The sequence below is a fragment of the Schistocerca gregaria genome, chromosome 1 (genome assembly GCF_023897955.1).
Source record: "Schistocerca gregaria isolate iqSchGreg1 chromosome 1, iqSchGreg1.2, whole genome shotgun sequence".
Taxonomy (NCBI): Eukaryota; Metazoa; Arthropoda; class Insecta; order Orthoptera; family Acrididae; genus Schistocerca; species Schistocerca gregaria.
The window spans coordinates 1,098,239,231-1,098,262,208 of record NC_064920.1 but is presented as its reverse complement, the minus strand read 5'-3'; the positions used below and the strand labels follow the sequence as shown (position 1 = coordinate 1,098,262,208).

Below are 22,978 nucleotides of genomic sequence, written 5' to 3'. Positions count from 1 at the left end.
ATTGTAGACCCCTGGAAACAAGCCAAAGGAGAGTCAGGAGATCGCTGTAATGTTGGCAGGGTGGTGATGTTGTGCAGAGTAAAACATAAATTAATATTTGTGGAGGACAGACCCTTTATCACAATGGGTGTCTATGTGCCCCCCATTATCAGTCAAAAGAACATTGATCAAAATCCTTTGACAGTGGCAATGTTGCACTATGACATGGTACACAGACGGATGCTCCTGTGCTAATCTGTCATGTGTGCATGTCTTGACCACAGTTCCTTCAAGATGACATCGAGAGATAGCAGTGAGCTGTGCCCTGGCACGATTAACCATCATCTGACACTCTGGTGAACATGACATCGTAGTACATTCCCAGAGGATGGTGAAGTAGAAACCTGGGTTTGTCATAACCACATTGTGAACTTCCTTCTGTAACCAATGAAGGCCTTGTAGAAGACAGGCTTTGCACAGAGCACCCACCAAGACAGGGCAGACTGATATGCATCATGGTGTTGACGACAAGCTGTCTGGTCTTGATGAGCTGCCAGAAGTTGGCTGAAGAAAGATGGACTGCGTACATTTTCCATGGTCCCCAGCCATGCTCCACTCTTTGGTAGCACAGGCTGATGATGCAGATATATGCATCATGGTCAGAAAATGCATTGGGCCAGATGTCAACAGCCTGCACTCCACTGATAATATTGAGGGAGATGTAAACACAGTTGAGGCGATTGGAAGAACGGCTGGTGAAATGCGCAAAACCCAGACTATCACCATTAAAATGCTTCCAAGAGTCCACAAGGTTGAGATGCTGGACAATTGCCACTAGTGCTGCATACGGAGAGTGATGCAGCAGTTGTCTTTGGTGTCTGGGTGCAGCTGAAATCGCCACCCGTGATTAAGGTACCCTGCCGACCCAGGAAGGAAATGGACAATGTTGATGAGCATGACACCAACAAATGTGAGAGCCATACCTCTGGCACCAGGGAGCTAGGCAACTGTACCAGCGAGGATGCTCTCACGTTAGAGGATTGTCACCTCACTACCAGCAGGGAAGTGTGTGCCATAAAGCCTTGGGCAGCACAAAACGTTGCAAGATGCAGCCTCCCGAAAGAGGACAAAGTGCACAGCATACAGTATTTCAAGGAGTAATACCAGTTTATGGTGCATGCGAATGGTGTTGACACTGACTATGGCTATGTGGTAAGTTTAAAAAGCTGCCATCGCCAGGAGAACAGGCGTTGCAAACACAGAGGAAGCACAGGGAGTTCCCTGTTAGGCAGGGGACCGACCCCCCCAAGGTGGTTCCATCACTCTGTACGCCTCCAGAACATCCATCCTCAGCACTAACATCATCTGTCCAAGGGACAGACATCTCATCGGGCTGGTTCAGTGAAACATTGTCAGAGTTACACCCAAAAGTAGCGTCAGACACAGAAAGGATGGCAACTGCATCTGATGCAGGTGGGGGAAGGTCAGTATCTGTAGATAGATGTTGACTGAAGGTGGAAGTGGGGGGGGGGGGGGGGGAGATGTCGCATCGTCCAGTTCCATGGTGTCAGAGGACAACACATTATCAGTAGGTGGGTCATCATCCTATACACACATCCAATGAAGGCTGTCACCAGAAGGGATACGGCACAGTCTCTTCCGATTCCTTGGCGACCATTGCTTCCTGACGTTGATCTGTGTCAGAAGGCAGTGGCTGTAGTCCAACACACAGCCAGATGACAGTAAAGCAGAGGTCGATACAGCTCTGTGGCCAACAACTATGGGGTTGGGACAGATGTTTTGTGACTACTCACAGCCATCGTCCATTGGTACTACCTCTGGCGGCAGTGAAGTAGAGACATACAAAACGTCCATCGCGTCGTCAAGAGGAGCCAAAGCTGGCTGCGACTGAATAAAGAGTGGGTGCAGCAGGCAGCCCCACTGCGTATCAGCAACATAGAGGTAACACAGTGGGCGCCACAAGGAGAGTGACGTCTCCAATCGGCGTCTGAACCAGTCTACGTCAGAGACATTCTAAACCGACATAACCTTTTGGCCACAACTCGAACAAGTGCGTGGCTGGGCATCGTGCATGACAACACCCTGCAGCTGGCAATTACCAAGTAGGCATGTGTTTCCTCAGTTCAGTTTTTACGTGATGGACATCAGTGAGGACACGGTATATTTCGAACGTCTTCCACGTTCCAGCGACATGACTGACAACGTTTCCGTACGATTTATAAGCGGGCACCACAACATCCAACGGCACCTCAAACTGGAATTCGAAAACCCTCAAAGTTCGGAGCCCAAAACCAGTGTTATCAACCACGCAGCTTCTATCTGGCGGTCAGAGTATCGGAACTTGAAATCGGTATCATGGCGCAGAACAGTACTTCATTCGGCAGCTTGTATATACAGAGGTACTACGGATCGAAAAAAGAATTCGGGGAAGAGCTTGTGGCGGGAGACCCATTTCGTCCCGTATAAATCGTTCTTCCTCATACGCTTTTGGTCGTTCATGATTCGTGGAAAAATTAAGTTGATCGTCGCTTGGCGACAGGGAAACGCCATGATGTTGGATGAATTAAACCGCGCTCGCTCGCAGACTGTCCACTACACCATGATGTGGTATTGATAGTTTACATTTTTAACTATAGCTTAGATCTCATGAAGGCTTTAACAGCCAATACGCCATTATCTGCCTCTTAATTATAACAAATCGTATCAAGAATGATGTGGATTCCAGTATGGTCATTAAGGTGTTTCTCAAACACCCAGCATCGAATGTTAACGAAAGTCTGTAGCATTTCCTGCGGTCTTCGATTAGTGTGTATGATGTCACGTTTGCAAAAAGTCTTTTGAACGATACGTACCTTGCATAACGTACCAATTAGTCCAGGGAATGCTTGTGGCTTCCAAAGCAGTACAATGTCAGAACGCAGGGAAGAGTTTGACATTTTTATCTCTTCTCAACTTCAAGAGAGGTCTTCAGGACTAGTATTATAACACAAAAATAAAATCTCTGTTTTATCTGATAGTTAACTGCGACTATATACCATTGTCAGAACTAGTTACAAGTGAGTTCATGTTGTAGAGTGATAGTTCATTAAGAAAACTAATAATTATTCAAAGAACAGATTTCTGATTATTTATAGAGCAACGCTTTAAACCTGCTTTGACTGATATTTGCTGCTAAAAATTCTACACCTTTAGGATGTATAATCTAATGTGTTACTGTTTCCCCCTACGCTAGAAATGCAATCTGTATTTGCGAGAAGATTTGTCACATTCCTGTCCAGTGCCACCACAATTTAGAAGGCGTTGGCCGCCCTGTTATGACGTAGCATATGTGTTGGTGGGGTGGTGGTGAGGGCGGAGGAGTAGTGTTGTGGAAAATTTCGCGCTTGTGCCAGAAATGGAAAATCTGTGCAGCGAAAGAATGCTGAGCTGTCAGCATAAGAAGAGCGTTAATGTGGTGATGTGCGTGCAATCACAAGCGAATGACATGAAGAGAGTACAAACTCCAAAGCGTTAAGACGCAAACACGTTTATCTGAATCCCCCTCTCCTGCCCTTGATCCTTGTACACTTGACAGGAGCAGTTTCTCTTCAGTCGTTTTCTGCTCGGGCGGAGAGGCACTTCACGCTCTAATCGCCAAGTGGTTGTATGTGTGTACAAAGGACGTGTAAAAGTTGTTAGCCAAATCGGACTGAGCGTAAGTCAACTCGCACTTAGCAGACGACTGACAGATAGCTGAAAAATTCCGTCCTAGTTGCCAACAACAGTTTTCCAGAAATATGACTTCGTACAGTGGCCGCACCATGAAGTGCAACGAGGATCTCGAAAATGAGAGGAAGAAATGCACGTTTGATCCACTGGAACTGACACACTTGCTTGACGGTGGCGAGGACAAGACGAAGGAGAGGAGAGACAGACGTGAGTAGCCACTACTTGGACGATTTTCATAGTCCTGATTGAGAAACATGTTAAATCGAGCACACACAGACTATAAACATTTTTCAAGTCAAAAATGTATTTAAAAGTAACGTAACCTTTCAGAGACCATACTAAACCCAAAGTGTCAGTAGTAGACGCTTACTTCGTTTAAGAGAAGAGAAAGACAATGTAAGTGGAAAATAATCTGTCTGTTGAAATAGAGTGCAACAGTATTTTTTAATATCTGCCACAGTAGCATTGTTCATCGAATTTTCACAAAAAAAACACACACATCACAGGATTGTGGTGTAGTTAAAATCATATTCCGTGTATCTGACAGCTACAAGTAACGCTAAAGATGTTATTTAATGCAAACACACTGTGATCAGAGCTGTAAGTTTTCCATTCAGCCCACAATTATTTTTAGTGTATTATAGGGCTACTACACACACTCTTGGAACACCAGTTTTTTTCCACTTTTGTGAATCCTATCTCACCACAGTTGTCTAAGAAGTTGCTAAAAAATATCAGCACATTTGAATCTAGTATCGCTGTTTATTAATGACAAAATCCCAAATGAAATGCAAAACCTCAGTTTATACATTTTATTTTCTATTTCATGCCAATCTACTTAATTTCCCCCCAATTCTGTTTCATCCATTTTTTAGGAAACAGAAAGTATAATTTGCAAATACTTGGAAAACAAATTATGTATTTATTTATTTATTCAGTGAAGGCAGGTTTGGTGTCATAGTACAAAAAAATAAATAGCTCAAAAAACTGGCCACAGAATATATAAGCATACTTTATGAGAATAGGGGAGGTGATCAGCTGTGACCTTAATACCTTTCCAGCATTTATTTGACATTATTTTGGAAAACCACAGAAATCCTAAAACAGAATTGCCAGTCAGAGCAAACTCTTTCCTTTCAAATATGGAATCAACACCTTAACAACTGCTGTACCTCATTCAGTTGGTCCATGTTGTACAATATTCTTAAATATAAACACAAGTTCTCTCTTTGTTATTTTGCACATATAGGTGGCAACCACTGTGACTCCAGAACCATGAGCTTGGTGCTATGTCCCTTAGACTAACTCCAGTCCATTTGGAAAGCTGATTTCACCCCTGTAAATATGCTGTTATTCCCTTTGCATATATTAATGTTCTTCCCTCAGTCCACCTGAAAAACTGAGTCAGCACAGCCCCCCCCCCTCCCCCAACCCCCCCCCCCCCCCTTCTGAGGATTGAGATGTTGAATTCAGGAAAATAACAAGATATTACTATCATGCATTGCAGATTTTGGCACATGATGCAATGAGCTGATGTAATTATCCCCTACCATTATTAACCAGCTCTGAATATTTGCAGTCAAAGTTTTAGCTGTCTTTTTAAACAGATTTGTTTTAATACTCTAATTGTTTTAATCACATTGGGCAGTTTATTACACAATTTTATTCCCTCATAGAAAATGTTGTCTTGAGTTTTTTGTTTGTTTTTCCAAGGTAAATTTAAGTCCAAACTGGTTCTCCTTCCATGATTATTTGTAGAACTGTTAGTGAAGTGCTTAGTAATGTTTCCCCCGATATGCACAACAGATTGCTAGATGTACTCACTTGATGCATAGAGAATACCCAGTTTTTTTAAACAGTTCTTGATAGTGAGTCTGATTGCTAATTCTAGTTGTTATTCTTTCAGTCCTTTCCTGTAGTTTAAAAACTGTATCCATGTTTTGCACCTATGATCCCCAGAAAAGAGTCCCACAGCTAGGAATTGAGTTTATATAGGAATAGTATGTCACCCCAAGACATGGTGGTTGCAAACTGAAGACAGAATCCTAATAGCAAAACATAGTGTGGACATTCTTTTTGCCAGAATACTAGTGTTTTCTTTCCACATTAACAGACAGTCAATATTCATCCCTAAAAGCTTCGTGTTTGTTACACAATCTGTCAGTTTATCATCTATTCAACAGAATTGTGCTCCCTCTTTATGCTGAAGTGTGTACTGTTCATTTTCCTTATGTTAAGTCTTAATTTATTGCCTACTGGCCAACTGTAAACATCCATGAGAGTTTCATTTACTTTCTCTAATATGAGTTCTGGTGTTTTATTACATGTTACTGTCCTGTGCAAACAAACCTTTTTCTCTGTGTCTTGCACTGTCTGAAAAGGCATTGACAAATATTAAGAGTACAGTTGCACCAAATACACAGTCCTGAGGAACAACTATGGCCATAAGTTTCTTTTCTGTCAATTGGATTACTAAAAATTATTATCATCACCCTGATTTCTAGGTAAGACTGGAACACTTGGTTGCTATTACATATTGTTGTTAAAATTGATAAAAGGAAGACAAGCACAAAGTTTTTTTTTGTGTGTGTGTGTGTGTGTGTGTGTGTGTGTGTGTGTGTGTGTGTGTGTGAGAGAGAGAGAGAGAGAGAGAGAGAGTAGCTAAAGCTGACACAGCTAACTAGTCGTAGCTATTCTTAACTGTTGATACAGCAAAAATAGCATAGATATTCTAAATAAATCTGGAATAGTGGGTAAGTTTCATCTCTAAAGCCCTTGGTCGTATTCTAAGACTACTGGTGGCTAGGTTTTGTATTTGTGTCCGTTTGCGGGCCCCGACAAAACTAATGTTCCCATGCTGCACTGTGAAAGGCAGTGTAAACACAGCTTAATTGTTGTCACCGGATCACACTGACCACATTGAAACTGCCGGTCAGGTGCCTTAGCATTGCGCAGATAGTTTGTAGAGCCGTGTGCTATTGTCGTATTGAAAAATGGCAGTAAGGTACTGTCACATGAGAGAGAACACATGAGGACACAGGCTGTCAGTGATACACTGTTGGCCGTCAGAGTTCCCTCAATCACTGCTGCCTGTGCTCTGAAGTCATATCTGATACTTCCAAATATAGTGATGCCAGGAGTAGCCCTGTTGCTGTGTCTCTATAGATTATTGGAAAAAATGGGACCTCCCACTAGGTCACCAACATACTCACTGATGATGATCATCCAGGGGTAGTGCAGAACACAATACAATGCCACTGATCAGCGGTCCACAGTTCCTGGTCAGAGCTCTACACCAAACACAGCTGTTTGTTTTGTGATGTTAACGGCAGCCTACTCATGAGACAGTAAGACAGTAATTCTCTAATCTGGCTTCTGCTAGACACTGACTGAGGCTGCAGCATGTCACAGAATGTTGCAGGAGGTTCACTTGTTCTAGATAGCAGATGTTGACTTTAAGGGGTTCCGATGTGCTCGGTGTACAGTACCATGATACCCCTCCCCCCCCCCCCCCCCACACGTTCCTCCAGATATGGTTGGTTGAAATCTTGACGGCAGCACGCCTGCACTTACATTCACATGCAGTGAATGCCCCAAAAATCTTGATTACATGAATCAACCAGCTAACCAGATGTTGATCTGTGATGATGCGCCTTTCAAACATTGTCCGGTAATGAAGTCATACTGTCTCACACGAATACGTGGTATCTCCATGTTCTTCAAAGTGATCACTCAACATCTGACACTGTTTATGCCCCTCATATATCCTGCCAGGCTTGGTAGCAACACTAAACACAAACAATACTAATGGAGTCTGGAGGCCATTCTACCCTTCTCAGAGAACTGCAACTCCATTGACTTTTATATCTGCCAGTGGTGTTTGTATACAATGTTGTGTTGAGATCTGACCGTGTCTTCTGCGCGTTTCACTTATTTTGTAAGGCATTATATATCACAATTAACTTTTATTCTTTCCTCTTATAGTTGTTGATATACCTGTAAATTGTACAGCCTCTTTAAATAAACAAGTGGATTATGCAAATGTTGATGCAAGTTAGAGCTGGAGTGTCACTCAGACTGTTACTCAGTCACAACTCTTTAAAAAATGCTTCCCACTGCATGAGTGTATACACGTTTTGTGTACTTGCAGAAAAATGTCATTGCAGGAATTTATTGCTTCCCATGTATCGGTGTACTGAAAGTTTTAAGATTCTGGAGCACAAAACACGTTATTGATGGCTTTATATGAAAAACTAGCTAACAAACTAGGCCTTACCCTCGTATTCATTTTGCCAATTTTCAATTGAAAATGAAAACAAGAAATGAACTGTACATGTACTGTAATATCAAGAAAATGCATTTCCAAATATTTGTGAAAATACATTTGAAATAATAAAATAATTGTACAGAGAAATATGCATAATGTCTTTGTGTGTCTGCAATGTGATTTTGTAAACACCTCTAAGCATTGCCTTTTCACAGCTCTGTAGACAACTTTTTCCTTTGCATACAGCCATTTGTGCTTCATAGTTGAAAGCTGTCAAGAGCACCACAAGCTGTCGGGGATTTTCTTAAGTTGACTCGACAGTAGCACTGTCTTAGTGGCAAAGAAAAAAATGTATTAAAATGTCCTGCATGATGTAGCAATTTTTCACTGATCGCATTGTTTATGATGTCATACCTCCTGAAATCTATGATAGGTAGATGGTTCGTATCCTAACAGTGATTATTGTGTCACAGTAAGGGATATCTGCACCAAGTTTGGTTGAAATTCGTCCTGTGGTTTAGGAGGAGATGAGGAAAAAAAAACACACACACACACACACACACACACACACACACACACACACACACACACACACACACACACACACACACACATTTTTTTAATATATGTATAAATTCTGTTGTACCTGGACATGCATTAAGCAATCATAAACATGTCATTTTTTACTCAAGTCAACAGTTGGCAAATATATTTATTTAGAGTAGCATTGCAATCCATAGACACACAAATAACCTCTTAAGATGCATGGAGAAAACTTGAAAACAAATGTTGCAGGTATGCCACTGATATAAAATTATGAAACATAACTGCTGGCCAGTACTTAAGCCTACCTACACTACTGCCAGTAGGTGTATATACGAGGGACTGTAAAAAATGGTCTTTACTTTTCATTCTACAGTGGATTCACACGAAAAAAGGGTGTCTGGCGTGTACCTTACTTTTCAGCCTAGTCTCGGTGCTTTTCAATGCACTTGGACCAGCGATCCAGAAACTTACATGATCAAAGAAGGTTTTCGGTTGATTGCAAAACCACTTTTGCACTGCTTTCTGCACCTACACATCTGAGGAAAATCAATGATCTTACAAAGCATTCTTGAGAAGCCCAAACATATTAAAGTTGGAGAGAGCAAGATTTTTGAATGTAGGGAGGGTGTTCCAGCAGTTCAAAATACAGTTTCTTGATGGCATCAGCAGTGTGGTGAGCTGTGTACTGGTGGATGTTGACATCGAACAATAACACATTCTTTACAATAGACTGTATGATCTGGTGAGAATTGATAGCTTTAGCTTATTTTCCAACAATTCACTGTAAGACATTTTGCTGATGGTTGTTCCCTTTATCATGTCCTCTTCTAGTTCAGGTCCATTAGCAATGCAAAAAAAATTGCTTGCAGAGCCTTTCCTGCTGATTGCAGAGTCTTGAATTTTTTCGTATTTGGTGATACAGTGTGTTTCTGCACCTTACTTCGATGTTTTGACTCTGGCTTATAGTGGTAAACTCACATTTCATCGAAAGTGAATCACCTTTGCTGTTGAAACAGCTGGGGTAAGAACTGGAATGTCCACATATTTTGCCTTGAGTTCTTAAGTAAGCTGTCTTGATACCCATTGTGCAGAAACTCTATGGTCCAGTATCAGTTATAGATGATTTGATAGGCAGAACCATGACCTACATCTGAAGAAGATGCTGCTGCGTCAATAGTAACCCAACTATCTGCTAAAACCATCTACTGAGCTTCTTGAGTCTTTCAGGCCATGGTGACCATTGATGGGTGTCCTGCTCCCTCTTCATGTGTCACACTATTAGGGGGGACCCAAAAGAAACCGGACTCCGAGGGCACTGCCACTCGTAGACGTACTGCAGGTTCTCACGTTAGATGGTGTTAAAAAAAAGCAAGGCAAGTGAGGTTAAATGTGAAGACAATGATCATTGTCTTTTTTTATGTTCGTGGAATTGTGCATTGGGAATTCGTGCCCCCTGGCCAGACTGTTATCCAGCACTTTTACTTGGATGTTTTAAGGCCTTTGCGAGAGGATGTGAGGAGCAAACGCCTGGAACTTTGGCGATCAGGTGACTGATTTCTGCATCACGACAACGCTCCAGCACACACGCCTTATGAGTGACCCACTATTTGGCATCTCAGAGGTGGTCTGTCGTTCCCCATGCTCCATATTTGCTGGACCTAGCCCTGTTGCGACTTTTTCCTATTTCCACGAATGAAAAAAACGCTGAAAGAGGAGAGTTTTGATGATGTGGAGGTGATAAAAACAGCTTCGCAAAGGGCACTGGACAATATCAAACTTGAAGAGTTCCAAACATGCTTCAAACAGTGGGAAAAGAGACTTGACAAGTGGATCGCATCTAATGGAGAGTATTTTGTAGGTGACTAGAGTAGTTTTGTAAAAAGATTCATCAATAATTTTTTATGACAACAATCCAGTTTCTTTTGGGTCCCCCCTCGTAGTCTAGCAACTTTTAGACATCTCAATCAGCAAATAAACACTGCCATGACATAGTACAGTCCCTGTATTGTACTGAAAATCTATGAAGAATTTCAGCTCCTTTCATCCCATGAAACCAAAGATCATCATTCATCTTTGGTGCAAACTTCTAGTAGAGCGGACATGTTTATGATGTAACTAAGAGAATGCAGTTAATGTGTTTGGTGTTGAAAGTCACATGCTTGACTGCACTGGTACAATTGTAAGCATGCATGTGCAGAAGGCAGTTGGCGAAATTTAACGGTGTGTTTTGATGAAAGTATAGCTAATTTATTGACTATCCTGCGTAAAAGTACAAAATGCTGCACTAGTTTTCAGAACTATTCTCTGTATGGGAAAGGAGGATTAGGTTGGCGAGGTTAATAAGGAAGGGTTAGTCTCCAGGATGAGAGGAACGATCTACCCTCATCTTACTACAGATCGGACAGCATGCTTGAGACAGATGCTGATGCCTAGCCACAAATTTCTGTGATGAAAATCAGGCATCAGACGAATCCTGACATGCAGTGAAGAGACCGCAATGCCATTAATATGAATACCATTTAAAGGATTAACTTGCCCATTTTCTTTGTGGACTATGATGCTGCAGCATTTGTACTGTTGTTCATAATGAGAAACCAGATTGATCAGTTGTTTATTGTCTGAATTGACACAGAGCTACTAGTTGCACTCCAGTTCTGTTGCGTCTTGTCATTGTGCCTACAAGCTCTAATTTGTCAGTAGTGATTGTCACGTGGTACTGTTGATCTCACACAACCACTATGGGGCAGAACTTCACAAGCTGACAGCCCTTGTTACAGTAACATATCAGTACAACAATGGTTGAGCATGAAGTTATTCTGCGATGCATGTTTACAGATACAGTGTCGCCTACTGACATGTGCTGAAAATTCGTTCATATAATTTGTACTTTTATGCCAGTGGCTGTATGCAGCTATTTTCCGTAGTCAAAAGAATACTGAGAAAAGAAGGTGTGAAGGTGGTGTAAAATCTTTGCTAAGAATTTTATGTTTGAATGACTCGTGATTGGGGGAATTAGTTCTGTGGGCCGGCAAGAAATTCATGAACAACTTTATTTCATCCATGATGATCCAGAATTTTCATTCCGTGGAAGTTTTTGCTGGAAGAAAGTTTCTTGTGTCAGTGTCCTTGGATAAAATATTCTGTCTTGCCACGTCCGATTTGGGTGAGAACGTGACCTTTCAATGGCTTCCCACTGCCCGTTATAAGAGTCGACTGAAAGGACTCTCACACTTTTCGGTGCTATAAGTTCAGGTCCCATTGTATGGTTTATAAGTTCAGGTCCCATTGTATGGTTTGACCTGCCACTTCCCAAATTCTACAGAAGTGCGGGCCGTATGGGGAAGGACGTCTTACGTGGTGCATGAGATATCCATAGTGTCCTTAGATTCAAACTCCTGAACCTCTTGTCACCTGCAATTCAACTATTTGGGTGAGGACACTTTCCGGGGTATGTTATCTTCTTCCATTGTCTCCTGTCCCCATGTCAGTATTGGATTTCTCGGCACCCAATATCCAGCACACTAGCCAGTCGGTTGTGCTGGGGCCATCATGTACCCATTTGGTGGTAGCCCCCTGACAACATAGGGATTGTACTGCTGATGCCTGAGCTGTGAACTCCCCACGTATGCCAAAGAGTAGATGCCTGTCTTCCTGGGGCACCAGGACATCCGGCAACGGCCATCATGCCAGGTGGTCTTTTCTATGGCTGGGTGGCACCTGTGGGGAGAGCCCATGATGGCAGTGCGTGGCATCATGGCAGATGACCCGCAATGAAGCAGACTGTCATCTCTTGCTGGTGACTGTACGATGCTAGCAGTCTCTAAGAAGGCCAAGATCGAGTACAATGCTGACAGATATGACCCTAAATCGTTTCCATCCCACACTACAATATGGGAGGAACTTAGGGCTACAGAAAGAAGAGAGCCATATTTGCTTCAGTATTTAGTCTGTAACAGAATGGATGGGCACTCCTTCCTTCCTATGAAGCCTCAATTTTTTGTTGAACATCTTGAGGATAAGTTTGGGGAAGTGACAGTGCTGTCCAAGATGAGAAGTGGGTGCAGTCTTGATTCAGACAGCATCCCCAGCCCAATCCCAGGTGTCACTCACTTGTGACCAGCTGGGTGATATTTCTCTTTCAGTCACTCCCCATAAAAGCCTAAACATGGTCAAGGGGGATATTTTCCATCGCAACCTCCTCTTGCAGTCTGACAACGAGCCCTGCATAGAATGGAGGGGTGTTAATTTGATCCGGTGCATTTACAGATGACCCAAAGGCAACAGGGCTGCTACCAATGCCTTCATCTTGGCCTTTGAGGGTGATTCATTGCTTGAAAAGGTCAAGGTGATGGTTTACTGCTATGACATTAAAGCATATGTCCCTCCCCCTATGTGATGCTTTAAGTGCTGGAAATTCGGGCTCATGTCTTCCCGCTGCACTTCCAGCACCACATGTTGAGACTGCAGACATCCACTGCATCCAGATACTCCCTGTGCTCCTCCCACTTGTATCGGCTGTGGAGAGCAGCACTCCCCCTGCTTGCCATACTGCACAGTACCCACTTTGGGAGGAAGCCTCTCCTCCCTCCCCCCCCCCCCCCCCCCCCCAAACGCAAGGTATTTCAGTATTTCAGTCCCCTTCCCCCAGCCAGAGAAGCAACAGCCTCCTCTGGCTCCTCTCATGCAGAAGGTGTCCCTTGGGACCCTCTCTCCGAAGGTCTCCACTAATGCCACAGGGGACACACACCAGTGGCTAAAAGAGTCAAAAGCTGCTGGATGAAGAGCTTCACGGTCTTCCTCTGCGCCTGAAACTACTTCAGAAAAGTCCTGCCAGCAAGCCTCTAAGGAGAAGCAAGAGGGCAAGCAAACAAAGTAGTCTGCTAAGAAAAAGAACCCTCTGGTGGCCCCAGCACCACACCTCTTTACCATTTCTGCACCTGTAGATGAGGTGGAGATCTCAGAGTTGCCTGAGGACCTGGATCTCACTGATGCCTCATTCACAAAAGGAATGGATACAAATACTCAAATGGGGGCAGCAGGTGACCCTGAGGCATAACCTGCCTCCTTGCATCTTTATGCCTTCCCAGCCTCTTGATAATGCCATCCTCCAGTGGAATTGCTGCAGCTTTTTCACCACCTGGCTGAGCTACGGCAACAGTTAAGCTTTCTGCTTTGCCCTCCAGAAAACCTGGTTCCCGGCAATGCAGACTCTGTCCTTCGCAGCTATAGGGGATATTACAAGAACCATAGTGATTATAATAAGTCTTTCTTAAAAGACATCATAGTCACCGTCGACTGTATAAAATATTTATTGTTACAATATTTTATACAGTCAACGGTGACTATGATGTCTTTTAAGAAATATTATATGACTGTGAATCCCAGCCATGAGAAGTTAATTACAATAAGTGTCAGGTGGAGTTTGTGTCTATGTCCTGAACTCAGTATGCAGTAAACATGTGCCCCTTCAAACCCCTCTTGAAGCTGTGGCTGTCAGAAAGGACGACACAGGAAATAACTGTCTGCAACGTATATCTTCCTCCAGATGGTGCAGTATCCCTGAACGCATTGGCTGCACTGATTCATCAACTCCCTAAACCTTTCCTACTTTTGGGAGATTTTAATGCCCATAACCCCTTGTGGGATGGCACTGTGCTTACTGGCTGAGGTAGAGATGTCGAAACTTTCCTGTCTCAACTCGACCTCGACCTCTGCCTCTTAAATATTGGGGCCCCCACACATTTCACTGTGGCTCATGGCACTTACTCTGCCATTGATTTATCCCTCTGCAACCCAGGACTTCTCCCATCTGTCCACTGGAGAGCCCACGATGACTTGTGTGGTAGTGACCACTTCCCCATCTTCCTGTTACTCTCCCAGCGCCATTCCCCCAGACATCTACCAAGATATGCTTTAAACAAGGCAGACTGGGAAGCTTTCACCTGTGCTGTCACTGTTGAATCTGCACCACATGGTACAATCAATGTGGCAGTTGAACAAGTCACTAGAACTACCGTTTCTGCGGTGGAAAACATGATCCCTTGTTCTTTAGGGTGTCCCCGGCGAAAGTCAGTACCTTGGTGGTCACTGAGGCCATTAAAGTGTGTTGGTGACCTCTACAGCAACATAATCGGCACACTTTCCTAGAGCACCTAATATCTTTTAAACGGCTCCGTGCCCTCATTCACCAACTTATAAAAAGACAGAAACAGGCATATTGGGAGAGGTACGTCTCCACCATTTGGTGCCATACGTCACCTTCCCTAGTCTGGACGAAAATCAGACATGTTTGTAGGTACCAGACCCCAACAGAAGTTACTGGCAATAATATCAATGGTGTGTTATCTACCTATGCAAAAGCTATTGCCGAACACTTTGCTGAGCACTATGCTTGAGCCTCCGCTTCAAAAAATTATCCCCCAGCATTTCACATCCTCAAATAGCAGATGGAAAGGAAATCCCTCTCGTTCACTGAACATCACAGCGAACCCTATAATGCTCCATTAACAGAGTGGGAGCTCCTCAGCATCTTTGCACATTGCCCCGACACAGCACATGGATCAGATCATATCCACAGTCAGATGAACAAACATCTCTCGTCTGACTACAAGTAACTTATCTTCATCATTTTCAACTGGATCTGGTGCGATGGCGTCTTCCCATCAATCCAGTGCTCAAATCTGCTAAAAACCAGCTTGATGTGGATAGCTATCGGCCTATCAGCCTCAGCAATGTTCTTTGTAAGCTGTTAGAACATATGGTAAGTTGGTGGTTGTGTTGGGTTCTGGAGTCATGTGGCTCCATGCCAGGGTGGTTTCTGGCACGATTGCTCTACCATTGATAATCTAGTTTCACTCGAGTCTGCCATCCAAACAGTCTTTTCCAGACGCCAACACCTGATTGCTGTCTTTTCTGATTTACGAAAAGCTTAGGACATGACCTGGCAACATCATATCATATCCTTGCCACATTATGTGAGTGGGGTCTCTGGGGCCCACACCCAATTTTTATCTAAAATTTCCTGTCATTTTTTACTTTTCTGTGTCCAAGTTGGTGCCTCCCATAGTTCCCCCATATCCAGGAGAATGGGGTCCTGCATGGCTCTGTATTGAGAGTCTCTCTATTTTTTAGTGGTCATTAACGGTCTAGCAGCAGCTGTCAGGCCATCGGTCTCACCTTCTCTGCATGCAGACGACTTCTGCATTTCGTACTGCTCCTCCAGTACTGGTGTTGCTGAGCATCGCCTACAGGGAGCCATCCACAAGTTGCAGTCATGGGCTCTAGCCTACGGCTTCAAGTTTTCAGCCGCAAAGTCGTGCACTTCTGTCGGTGTTGTACCATTCATCTGGAACCAGAACTTTACCTTAATGACTATCCACTCACTGTAGTAGAGACATATCGATTTTTAGAACTGGTTTTTGATGCCTGATTGACTTGGCTTCCTCATCTTCATCAGCTGAAGCAGAACTGCTGGCAGCACTTCAATGCCCTCCACTGTCTGAGCAGTACCAACTGGGGTGCTAATCGCTTTACACTGCTGGAGCTCTACAGAGCCCGTGTTCAATCCGGCCTACACTATGGGAGTCTTGTTTATGGTTCGTTGGTGCCCTCATTGTTGCGTTTACTTGACCCAGTGCACCACTTTGGCATTCAACTGGTAACAGAAGCTTTCAGGACGGATCAGGTGACAGCATCCTGGTGGAGGGAGTCCCTCCATTGAAGGTTAGGTGTGCACAACTGCTCGCCAGTTACATTGCACATATTCATAGTTCTCCTAAGCATCCAAATTACTGTCTCCTTTCCCCATCCACGGTGGTTCATCTCCCACATCAGAGGCTAAGGTCAGGGCTTATGATTGCGGTTCGTGCCCGATCTCTTCTGTCGGCAGTGGAGTCCTTGCCTTTACCACTTATACTCTAGGTCCATTCATGTACACCTCCATGGTGTATGCCTAGGCCGAAGCTTCGCCTGGACCTTTCACATGGTCCTAAGGACTCATTTAACCCAACAGCTATCTGCTGTCATTTCCTCTTGATTCTTGACATGTACCGGGACCATGAAGTGTTTCGATGGCTGATGCTTACGTTGGCTTTGCGTATGTTCATGGAGGACAACTTGAACAGCACTCCTTGCCAGATGGCTGCAGTTTTTTCACTGCAGAGCTAGCAGCCATTTCTCGTGCTCTTGAGTGCATCTGCTCATGCCCTGGTGAGTCATTTTTTTCTGTGTACTGAGTCCTTGAGTAGCGTATAAGCTATCGACCAGTGCTACCCCCCCCCCCCCCCCCCCCATCCTTTGGTAGCAACCATCCAGGAGTCCATTTATGTCCTGGAACAGTCCAGTCATTGCGTGTTTGTGTGGACCCCAGACCATGTTGGAATCCCAGGAAATGGACTAGCCAACAGGCTGGCCAAACAGGCTGCACGGAAACTGCTTCTGGAGATCTGCATCCCTGTACCTGACCTGTGATCATTTTTACACCGCAAGGGTTTTCAGATTTGGGAGACGAAATGGCATAATCTCAGTACACACAACAAACGGCGTGCCCTTAAGGAGACTACAAATGTGTGGAAGACCTCCATGCACGTATCTCACAGGGACTCTGTGGTTCTTTGCTGGCTCCGCATTGGCCATACATGGCTAACAAATGGCTACCTTCTCTGTTGTGATGACCCACCTCAGTGTCACTGTGGCTCATATATGACTGTCGTTCACGTCTTTGCCGGACTGCCCACTTTTAGCCACTCTGCAGTGGACTTTTAACCTTCCCAGCACCGTATCTTTGGTGTTGGGCGACAGTGCCACAACAGCAGATTTAGTTTTACGTTTTATTCAGGAGGGGAATTTTATTGTACCATCTAAGGACGGGCATTTAGCCTTCTCTCTGAGGTCGCCACTCTCCATCCATTTTAACTCTGTTGCACTTTCTTTGCATTTGTTTGTCTTTGTGGTCGTCTTTTCCTTACATGTGTTTGTCTCACCTTGTCTGTTTGGGGTGGACATTTTAATATGTTGCAGAGTGGCTGGCACATCCTCTTTTATTATTGTGATCAGCCAGCCCAGACCATCTGCTCTATGGTTTTAATACCTTCTTCTATTTTTCCTTGTGGTATATGTTTTCCTCATTTTTTGTTCGTTCCATTTGTTTTCTTTTTAGGTGTGGTGTTGCATGTTTTTGTACCTGGAACCTTGTTTGCATCAGGAAAAAGGGGCTGATGACCCTGTAGTTTGGTCTCTTTATATCCCAAACAAACCGACCAACCAACCAAGCAATCGATGGCTTCCCCAACAATCACCACCAGGAGCAGCTGACTGGTGAAGCTGCTAATGTGGAGGCCTTGTGTAACTAATAGTGGGGATTAAAAGCTTGAACTCTTAGGAAACAGAGAATACTTTATACACACTTTCTTCTTCCTGCTACAAATGGAAAGGGTTTCAATCTAATACAACTTACCCATTTAAAACATTTTGTAGACTTTGTGAAATATATCTGGCACTTTAGTTAAAAGTCTGCTCCAAGTGCTGATATTGATAGTGCTACAGCTTTCTTGGATTGTAAGGAGATCAAAGACTTAGTTGTGAACATGATTAATGTATAGTGTCAGAATAAATCACATTTCCCATGCCCAGTTTGCAATCCATTACTGAAATTTTTTACAGACTAAAAGCAACAAAGCTGCTGAAATGAAGTTGTTAGCAAGAGAATGCATGCAGAGGTAAACTCAGTGTACTGGAAAAACTGAATGAGTCAAGATTAAGATGGCATGATAATGCAAAACAGATGGAAGGAAACAGGAAAGCCAAGGAATTCCTTGAAATGATTATAAACCAGAAAAGACCTTTCAGACAGCCAAGAATCGACTTAGTAAAGGAGGACCTTGTGACAAAAGTGTTCTCCTTTGGGATGGGGTTCATGAGGAAGAGCTGTAGAACAATAAAGAACGGTGTAAAAGGCTTTTCACTTGCACCCAGGGAACTGGAGCTGTGACATGATGATAAAGACGAAAAGTATCGATCTATGGATATATTATTTTTGCTTGAACTACAAAACCCAGTTTTGTACATCATAGGACTTATGCTATATCTGCAGTGAAGAGGGAAGGGCTTAAACAGTGAAAAATCTGCAATCATTTGGAAGCTCGGCTTAAAAAACCACCATGCTTTATTAGACAGAGCTAGAAACATATATATTTATAATCTGAAACTGGTAAAAAATATGTTTTTCAATAAAAACTGGAACCACACACATTTATTATTAGAACATTGTACAGTATATTGCCAGGAAATATCCAGAATTACACAGAAGCTAAAGACGCCATCCTGATTGGCTTGACATAACTGTAACATTTCCACTGCGGCTTCCATTTGGATGGCTTTTTGAATGGTTGAGAGGAGTTACACAATCCAGTGCGCAGCAGCCTTTGTAGTGTTCAAAATATTGTGCATTATGTTGAAAACTGATCAATAACTGATTTTCGCTTTTTCCAAAATGGCCTCAATTGTAGCATGCTCGTCTTTGAACACTAAGATGCCGAATTATGTGCACGGAGAAGGAGATTTTATCAAATAGTTAGGAAAAACAGAAAACTAATTGTATATTACAAGAAATATTGTGCTGTCATATGGATATTGATCAAAACATTACAGAAATAAATTTGAATAATGTCTTAAATTAGTTACTCAGATAGTAAAATTAAATCTTTGTATACAGTAGTTAAAAGATAAACCAGGAATTAAGTTAAAGAATTTGAGAGCTCTCTTATAAAAGAAAACATGTAAATAATCAATTATAGCAGTCAATAGCTAACAATCTACTAATCACACCTTGGAAGAAGCCTAGAAGATAGGCATGCATAACTAAAGGAATGCATGTTATCTTGGATGAACAATCAACAGATGTAGAAGTAACTTCGGATGTGTGAGGGGAAAATGTCCTTTGCTCTTCATATTGTACTTAATGACCCTATAGATAATGTTAATATAACCTCAAACTTTTCATAAATGTTGCAGTTATGTATCAAAATAACTCTTTGAAAGAGGCTGTGCAAATATACAGTCAAACCTTGATAAAATCTCAAAGTGGTGCAAAGACTGATGGCTTGCTTTAAATGTTGAGAAATGTAAATTGTGAACTTTCCAAAACAAAAATGACTATAATATCAATGAGCCACAGTGGGAACTGATCAACTCCTGCTCATACAAATACTCATAAAATCTGTTTGGTATATAAGCGTCACTTCAAATAGAACACTTGAGCTTTTGATGGCTATCGTTAAAGTCATCAACAGGGAAAAAGAGCCACCAATTACTGGTGCTGAGATGGTGTGCTACTTATATAGGTGTGATAGCAGTGAGTGGAACTTTCCAGAGAGGACCAAAGTGCACAAGTGCAGGAAGGTGAATTAGGCACTCATACGAGATCTAGCCTACTGTGAAACCAGTGACATCAGTAGCAGGAGAAGCAGTCACCACATTCGGAACTGTTGCCCTCCCCCCCCCCCCCCCCCCCACCCCCCTCATCCACAATCATTCAAATAACCTGTCCTTGCTTTCGTTCAATGTCCAAAGTCCATCCCCCTGACCTACCAAGTGTACCCCAGGCCCCATTAAAATTTTGGTTTATTCTAATTTTGGCCTCCTTTATGATGAAAACCCAAAATGGCGATGTATAAGCCAAGAAACTCATCCTTCCAAATAGTATTCTGTGTCTGTTTTCCAGGCAATGTTCAGTTATGGCCAACTTCTCAAACTTGGCTTCTTTTTGCTATTCATGGGGTGTCCTATGTTGGTGGCGCCTGAAGCCATTTGTTGTGTCCCAGTTGCTATAACCATTTTCCCTGACACATTGTCTTTAAATGCTGCAGTTTAGATGGTAGATGAAACATCCTGGCACATTAAAACTGTGTGCTGTAGCAATACTCAAACTCGGGACCTTTCCCTTTCATGGGCAAGTGCTGTATCGACCGAATTACCCAAGCATGACTCATAACCCATCCTCACAGCTATACTTCCGCCAGTAGCTTGTCTCCTACTTTCCAAACTTCACAGAAGATATCCTGTGAAACTTGCAAGAGTAGAAGAAGGGATATTGCAGAGACATGGCTTAGCCACAGCCTGGGGGATGTTTCCAGTACGAAATTTTTACTCTGCAGCTTTGTGTGCACTGATATGAAACTTCCTGGCAGATTGAAACTGTGTGCAGGACCAAAACTACAACTCGGGACCTTTTCCCTTTGTGGGTACATGCTCTACCAACTGAGCTAACCAAGTACGACTCACAGCCCAACCTCACAGCATTACTGTATCCTACCTTGCAAACTTTACAGAAGCTCTCCTGTGGAACTTGCATGTCTCCACAATATCCATTCTTCCAGGAGTGATAATCTTGCAAGTTTTGCAGGAGAGCTTCTATGAAGTCTGGAAGGTGGGAGTTACGGTACTGGAGGAAGTAAAACTGTGAGGGCGGATTGAGAGTCGTGTTAGGGTAGCTCATTGGTAGAGCACTTGTCCACGAAAGGCAAAGGTTCCAAGTTCTAGTTTGTCTGGCACACAGTTTTAATCTGCTGGGCAGTTTCATATCAGTGCACACTCTGCTGCAGAGCGAAAATTTCATTCTACACTGTAGATGATTATTGTGAAAAATAACCTTGCTCTGCATACTGACATGTTAATTATCACTTTCTCATGTACTGGGTGGTGAAAGCTGTTTGTGCTCAAGTACTGTTCACTGTGCATTGGTTTTCTCTAATGATCATCCCCAGGCTCCTGCCTTCACTCATCTAAAACATGCAAGAAGGGTAGGTTGCCATTCCTCTCAATCTCAATAGTAAATTTAATATTTTGATGGACACCATGCATGTGACTGATGAACCACTGCAGTGCATTTGCACCATCAGGTCATATCATTAGAATGTCATCAACATAGCGAAGCAAGCAATACATGCAGCATCACTGAGTTCAGGCTAGCTTATCATTGTACCCCATGAAGTAGTTCACAACAGCTGGAGACAATGGAATACCGTTACTGTGCCTTCTGTCATGTCATGATATTCGTCCTGGTACAGGAAGTACATTGTCATAAAGGCATGGCACAAAACTAGACACTCTGAGATGTTAAGTGTTGGGCCTAAAGATTCAGTATGTCTTTACTGGCACACTTTCAGCATGACATCTGACAATATTAGATATCATTAGTGAAATACAACAGTGCATTAGGTATCTCTTGGCAGCTTTGATTTTTAACTGCAGAAGCTGCCTTGTGATGTTTCCTTAATGCTCTCTATACCCTTCTTGTTCAGGCTTGCGACTAGCAGCAGCAACTACTCAGCTATTCAATCCATTCACTAGGTACTGCTGGTGGACTTTTGAACACTATTATTAAAAAGTAAAATATACTTTTTAAGTCTTTGATTTGTTGTGAATCTTATAGGCTTTTGTTTAAACTTGCAGAACAGTTCTTCCTGTCGGATGCAGAACTTAGAGATGACGTTCCTAATGAATATCTGAGCCACAAGGAGAAGTTTGAGAATTCTATTAAGAAGGCTTGTGCATTATTCAAGAAAGTAAATGAGTCCAGTGGAGGAGGTGGAAGTGTTGATGGTTACAGGTATGTACTGTAAAATGCTGAATCTACTTCCAAAAAAACACCATAAACTCTCCTTAAATTATATGTAGCAATAAGGACAAAGTTCCATTTTGAATATCTTTCTATTAAATATTAACACTATTTTTCTCTTTTAGGCAAGTTTTGGGTGGTATGCTTGGCAGTGCGGTTCTGAATGATGGAAATCCATTTGCGCTTCACTTCGTCATGTTTATTCCAACAATTATGGGCCAAGGAAATGTGGAACAACAGGCATATTGGGTTGGAAGAGCATGGAATTGCGACATCATTGGAACATACGCGCAGGTATTTCTTCTGCTAGCTTTGTAATTTTTTTCATGTACTGATGTGTAAAAAGAAGCATATGCATAGCAATTATAGTGTACATTGAAAGACATTCTGAAGTTACTAGACAGAAAATTAATTTTGAAATCAACATTCTTTTAGTACACATATATGTTATTGGTATGTGGATGCTAACCAAGTATGTTAGTGTTTTTCGTTTCATTCCCTCAGTAACATATTACAATGAAAAGGTAACTTGCCACAGTTTTTATGTGTGGAAGTGAAAGGGGAGTGGGGGGGGGGGGGGGTGATTACTTCGCATGAGAGGGGTCACAAATGAGTTTAACAAGTACAGTATTTTTTGATGTACAAATGCAGACAGGTTTTGTGGGTAAGGAGTACAAAATTTAACATTTGAAATACATACGTGTGCATGTGCACCATTTTATGTACATTGTGCATGTCTGAGCATGGCATCACTTAATATTATGTCAGAGGTATGTACATGTACACAAATATTGTGACTTTGACACCATTTTTACACCAGAGGTAAATATCGTTTGGAAATA

At 42.7% G+C, this 22,978-nt stretch overlaps 1 protein-coding gene across 1 annotated transcript in view; it reads left to right on the top strand.

The window, feature by feature from the left end:
• Positions 1-3,039: 3,039 nt before the first annotated feature.
• The window catches only part of LOC126282276 (probable peroxisomal acyl-coenzyme A oxidase 1), a 74,019-nt gene continuing 54,080 nt past the window's right edge, over positions 3,040-22,978 (top strand). The window contains exons 1-3 of the mRNA XM_049981918.1: positions 3,040-3,915; positions 21,971-22,127; positions 22,262-22,430. Of these exons, the coding sequence (XP_049837875.1) occupies positions 3,777-3,915; positions 21,971-22,127; positions 22,262-22,430 (465 nt within the window). The 5' untranslated portion in view covers positions 3,040-3,776. The remainder of the gene's footprint in view (positions 3,916-21,970; positions 22,128-22,261; positions 22,431-22,978) is intronic.